At 44.5% G+C, this 6,000-nt stretch overlaps 1 protein-coding gene across 1 annotated transcript in view; it reads right to left on the bottom strand.

Annotated features, from left to right (window-relative positions):
- SLC2A12 (solute carrier family 2 (facilitated glucose transporter), member 12) overlaps positions 1 to 5,772 on the bottom strand; it is a 48,281-nt gene extending 42,509 nt beyond the window's left edge. Inside the window, 1 exon segment of the mRNA XM_005859030.2 lies at positions 5,483 to 5,772. Coding sequence (XP_005859092.1) covers positions 5,483 to 5,597 — 115 coding nt within the window. The 5' untranslated portion in view covers positions 5,598 to 5,772.
- Positions 5,773 to 6,000: the final 228 nt, after the last annotated feature.

The following is a 6,000-nucleotide window of genomic DNA, read 5'->3' on the forward strand; positions in this document are numbered from 1 at the left end:
GGTAAAAGGGTTTGGTACCCCCAAAGTATGCCTTTTGGAATATTGATTGTTTTAGGCTGGTTATTTTTTAGAAAAGAAAGACTCAGGGGGGGAAATCATTGGCCTTCTTCTAACTGCCTAGTAAGATTTAGAGAGAGGACCTGACCCAGGAAGAGAGCTACCACACAGCCAACTACAGTTTAATATGAACTAGGTGTGATAGAGAGGAACCTAGCAAGGCCCCTTTTGATCAGAGTCTTCTCTGTGTCCCACTGTTAAATGTGGCCCAGCAAACATTTATTTACCAAACATTTGCTTTTCATCTGCATATGAATGACCTTCCTGCCCTATGATGTCCCAAACCATAAGATCCCTCTCCCTCCTTAGTGGAAGATGGCATATAAGCCTTAACTGCCTCATCTGTCTTCCCGTCTCATATTCTTTTGGGGCCCCTGTATGTACATATGTAATAAGTGTGGTCATTTCATCTGTTTCCTGTTAATTTATTAGTCCAGCCAGAACTTAGAAAGGTAAGAGGCAAATTTATTTTTCTGCCCCCACAGGTCAAATAATTCCTTGCGAACAAGCCCATTCCAACGTTTCCTTTCTCACCACCATGACTTGGTGTCCTTTTACATGGCTTTCAGTCCCTTATTTTATCCGATAACTCATCGTCTTGGGGAAGACTGTTTATGAGCAACAACACTGAAATTGGGAGCTCAGACTCCTCTCAATTTAAGAATCTTATAGAACCAGTTCTTGCTCATAAAATCTGAGTAAATAGCTGCTTAGGCTCTGAGAAGCCCAAGTTAATTGCACTCTAATGGAGGTTTGGAGCTCTCAGAACTCTTTCAACCCTGAGGCTAAATAGCACTTGGGTTCCTCTTTTTGAGAAAACGCTATCTACAAAACCAGATCTAAGAGCTAACTATTCTTGAACAAAAAATATAAACCTGCACAGCTACAGCAATTAAAAATTGCATTTTTATAACAGCTGATTTACCTTTGATATCTACCTGTAAATGGAAATTTCCTCAGGCAGCTCCAGGGTGGAGTCATTGTACTTTGAATTCTGTTCTTACCAGCTTCTATAAGATCTAGACCTTGAGTATTCACAAAAAATATGCTCCCATTAAGGTCCTATCAGCGACCAGCGGGCATGTTCCTGGGATCTCTAGGCCTCAGCTCCTGCTGGCAATCTTACTGATAGGAGCGTAAGGTTTAAAATAATCAACAGCTGGCACAGGGCACTGACCTATCAGAGGAGACACTCACTGTAAAAGCAGCTCGTGCACACTGGTGTCTGCCAGCTCATTTCAGTCAATCCAGGGCAGCGGCACTGCTTGGCGGCTCCTGGGCCTGCCTTTGTACAGGTTTTCCAGGACCTGCCACCACAGGTTTCCTCTAATGTGTGTGTCTGCTGCTGCTGCTGTGACAGCCAAGAGGTGGTCTGTGCCAAGTGGCAACCTCTCTGCCCTTCTTGGTGACATGATCTTAAAGGGGAACAACAGCTCTTTAAGATCTGGGTGAGCCAGCGCACTCTCCCTCCTGAGAGCACACCTGTGTTCTTCCCCCTCCCCCCTTCTCCCACCACAGGCATGCATCTTCTAAACACTAAGGAGGCTTGCAACCAGGGCAGCAGTGGGCAGGGGCAGTTCATCCCAGAAGCCATAGGCCAAGTGGACCCCATGCCCAATGGACTGGTGGACTACAGCTGGGAACACAAGCTAAGCTAGCCTGATGCTGGACTGGAGTATGCAAACATGGCACAGAAACTGTGGGCAAGGGCTTTAACCCAGCTCTGCTAAGGACACAGCTGGACTTCTTTGCTGGCTGGATGGAGGGAGAGGGGACCTCAGAAACTCAGGTATTTAATTCCATGCAAATCAATGCCACTCATTCTCAAAAAAAAAAGGGAGGGGGAAGGAAAGATCTGGGTGAGCCTGGAACAGCTCTCACTGTGTTTGTTTAGGGCTTCTCCCTTCCTAGATCTTGGAGAAGCCAGGTGCCCAGGCCTTGCAGTCATCAAAAGCCTCAAGCTTAGAGCTTTGATGTGATTTCCAAGTGAGGTTAAATGTACAGTGACAGAAAGATAAGTGACTGAAGTGGAAGGGGAGATGGTTATCTGTAAATCTGGTGGTATTTCCACACAAAAGAGTCTGTAAGTCCTCATAAATTCACATGTCCATAAATCCTGTCACGTCCTTGGGAATGTCTAGCTACACACAACAATTTGTTGTTATTGTGATCAGACATTTATTTGTTAAATATAGGTTTTTAAAACACAATAATTTTTTTTTGGTAGATGCTCTTTATTGATTAAGAAACTTCTACTTTTTGCCTTTTTTTTCACTGAGAGATTTTTAAAATAAACTTAATTCGGTGACATTGGCTGGCATTGGTTTCAGGTGTGGGTTTCTATGTTATAAGATCTATATTTTGCACCAGGAAAAACATCATAATTTTTGCCATGGGTTTTGCCACTTCACTTTTTAATTTATGGAAAGCCTGGAAAATTAGGAGTGGCCCTGACCTGGGTTCCCAAAGTGACTGGTCTATTGATAGTATTGCTTCTCTCACACCTAAAGCTTTGCTATTAGGTCAAGCTGGTTGGCCTGACTCTCTCTTCCCTGGGGATAAGTTTGTTCCCCAAAGTCTCCTCAGTCTTTCTTACCAGTAGACTTTCGCTGGGGCTGCCCAAGGAAGTCTGAGAAAGCTGGGCCTGACTGAATTCAAGAGGCCAGTTAAGCTAAATCTGGGAGCCCAGTACTCAGTAGGGGCACAGTACATATGCCCCAACCAAAGAAATGGGGCCTGCCTAACCAGAGTAGTGATGGACCTGCGGTTTGCTCAGTGTGACCCCCCAGCCAGGAGCCTGCCTGCTCAGGGCTACCAGGAAGGGGAGGGGGCAGTGAGGAAGCCAGGACACAGGGCCTTCCTTTCCCCACCTCCCTCTTTCCATGAGGCGGGCCATGGTTACCTATCTAATGTACTGACCACTACTCAGCTTCCATTCGTAAAAAGTTCAAAGTTTTAAACATATTTGAAAATGCCTTAGAGCAGTGGTTCTCAACCTTGGCTGCACATTAGAATCACCTGGGAATCTTTTTAAAATCCTGATTTCTGGGCCCCATCCTCCGGAAATTCTGTTTCTTTGTTACTAATGATGTGGCCCCACCCCATAACAAAGAAACAGAATTTCTTTGTACTTGGGCCATGTACTTGGGCCAACCACACATCTTCTGGCCTCATGTCCTGCTTGGGTGGGATGCTGCAGAAGGCCATGTCTCTGACTTCACCTATATCTGTTGTTGGCTCTAAGCACTAGGATTTCAGACTGAGCTCAACCCTGCCCTATAAAGTCAATTATAACGTGTCTACGAACACTGAAAAATTGACTAAACATGTACCCACTTTGTGTCATAGATTTTTGAAAATGAATTTTAGTTCATTAGCTTCTAGTCATTGAAATAAAGCATTCTTTCCAGCTTAAGAGGGGTTGGTCAAGGAAGAACTGCCAACACTTTCCATTGTGTGTCATAGCATTAAGGGGTGCAGTCACAAACCTTAGGACTTCTGTTTTGTTTCACTTTTCAGTATCTTGTCCTGGACTGTATAACTCAGAGAAAAACTGACTACCTTCAAATGCAGGAATAATATGATAATCAGTAAGCATATTTTAAATACTCTGAATGAAACCGTGGAAGTTTAAAAATATAAAGAAGTCGAAAGGAATATTTGCCAAATATTATTTCATTAAGCCTCAACATCTTCATCAAACAAACTAAAATATAATCCCAATAGCCAAGGTTAAGTAACTTGTCAAAACCACAGAGCGAGTCTGTACTACACATTCATTATATCCGTATGTGTGTATAATTGCCTTTGGGTACCAGGAGATGTTTACAACTTAGAAAGAAATTACAAAAGTAATAAGAAGAGGTTTGGATTTATCTAAATATAAACCATATACAGCACAAATCAAAGCTGTATTAATTTCAACTTTTAGGGAAACATTTAGGCTTCCTCTTCTACATAATAAAAGATAATTTATAGTATTTATTCATTTTTCATTTCTTTTCAAAAATAAACAGTTGCACTTTAAATTACATTTTGTGCATGTATTCAACCTTTGCAAATATATCTACATCTTACCTTATTTAACCTATTCAGAGGCCACTGAATTAAATAGTCAAATTAAATTGTTACAGTGGAGGTCTCTCCAGGCAAAAGTTTCTTTTCATCTTCTGTGTGTCATCATTATCACCTTTTTGTTGATGTCCCAGCCTCAACTTGCCCTTCAGCTCAATCTTGCAGAAGTTCAGAGAGAACTTTGTAACTCTTTCTCTTTACCCCCAAATACAAGTTTCCCTGGCCTGCCCTTAGAATCCAGCCGGAGAACACACTTAAGAGAAAGCCTTGCTTAAGAGAGGACTGGGCCATTGAAAGGTGACCTCAAATATTATTCATATTTTACTAGAATTGGGAAATCAAGAGAAGGCTGAGCAGGGAGCAGGACAAGGAAGAAGGACCGCTTCTCAGCCCCCAGGAGGTGCCACTCTGTGCCTCCGTGAGAGAGGTCTTGGATTGAACTCAAAGAGCAGACAAACCCACAATGCAAAAGTAAGTATGTAGAGCCATTCCAAGGTGAATGCTTTTTGTATCACTTGGTGTTTTGGATTATTCATGAAATCTCAACATATGGCCTGGGGGTGTATTGTATGGTTAGGGGGAGCAGAGCTGAGGAAAGCAATAGGAAGGGGAGAATTATTTGTGTTTGGCTTCATTTCAAATACATTTGTCTATTCTTTTGAGAACAAACTGAATGAATAGGAAGAGGCAACTACAAGCATGCAATGTGTGTGTGGGAGTTGTACATGTGGAAGTGAAGAAAAGTGTTATCTTTGGCATAGCAAAGATAACTGAAATGAATTAAAACTTCTGCCAATTTCACCTCCAGAAGAAAACATATTAAACCTCAGTTCAAAACGCTGGGTTTAAAGAAAGCAGGAGCAAGGCGGCAGCGGTGTTAGGCTCCGAATAGAATAAAGCTTTAATTCATTACAAACAGATGCTGGGACCTTAAAAACAAAGTTGTGTTCATCGATTATGTAACTAATAACTTCATGGAGCCTACTTAAGGTGCTGATTTAAAAATGTCCACTTGTTACAGATGGCCATTTGTGACAACAAATGAGAAAACGTGTGTATGCCCGTGTGTGGGTGCATGTGTGTTGACACGTGACTACCTGGTCAACCGTCCCAAAATGAAAAAAGATTTACGCCTTACGTTGTCCGCACCATCGGTTGGACCCAGCTCAGCAATTCGCGGAACGTCAATTGTCACATTATACCCCCTTGTCACTCCTTCCGCCAGATTCTGTCCCCTTCTCTCCGCGCACCCAGCACGCTCACATGTACACACACACACACACACACACACACACACACACACACACACACACGGGGGAGATGTGAGTTCAGCCCATCTGCCTCACTTTACCTCTGGCCCCGGGAGGATGCCGGCCGCCGCTGGCTCGGTCGCAGCCATCCGTCTCGGCCGGGCTCTCCTTCGGGTGCAGCAGACTGGGGCCCTCGGTGTTTTCAACAGGTCCCATGGCAGAAGCTACAGCCCTTCCCTCCGCACCGCACCACCGCGGCTGCCCCCCGCGACAGCAGTGGTCACTCGCCCCATGGTCGCATGCTCAAGAAGGTGAAAAAAAACTTCGGGCAAAGCCAATGTGATTTGTGACCAACTTTGTTTCTATTTCCGAAGGCTTTGCCCTTTTCGGTGACACAGGCTGTTGCTATTCCAAGCAGCCTATCACAGGCAGTGGGAGGGCCACGTCTCCCCGCCCTGTTTTCGCCTTCAGAGGCAGAGCGGGGCGCCAGGGGTTAAAAGGCTGGGGGAGAAAGGGAGGTCGGGTACCGCGTTTGGCCCTGAGCGAGGGGCAGCGCTTGCTGCCTGCACCTTTGCAAAGAGGCGCAGATTCAAACGCGGGCTGAGAGCGAGGGCCCAGA

Source organism: Myotis brandtii, unplaced genomic scaffold (genome assembly GCF_000412655.1).
Source record: "Myotis brandtii unplaced genomic scaffold, ASM41265v1 scaffold123, whole genome shotgun sequence".
NCBI lineage: Eukaryota > Metazoa > Chordata > Mammalia > Chiroptera > Vespertilionidae > Myotis > Myotis brandtii.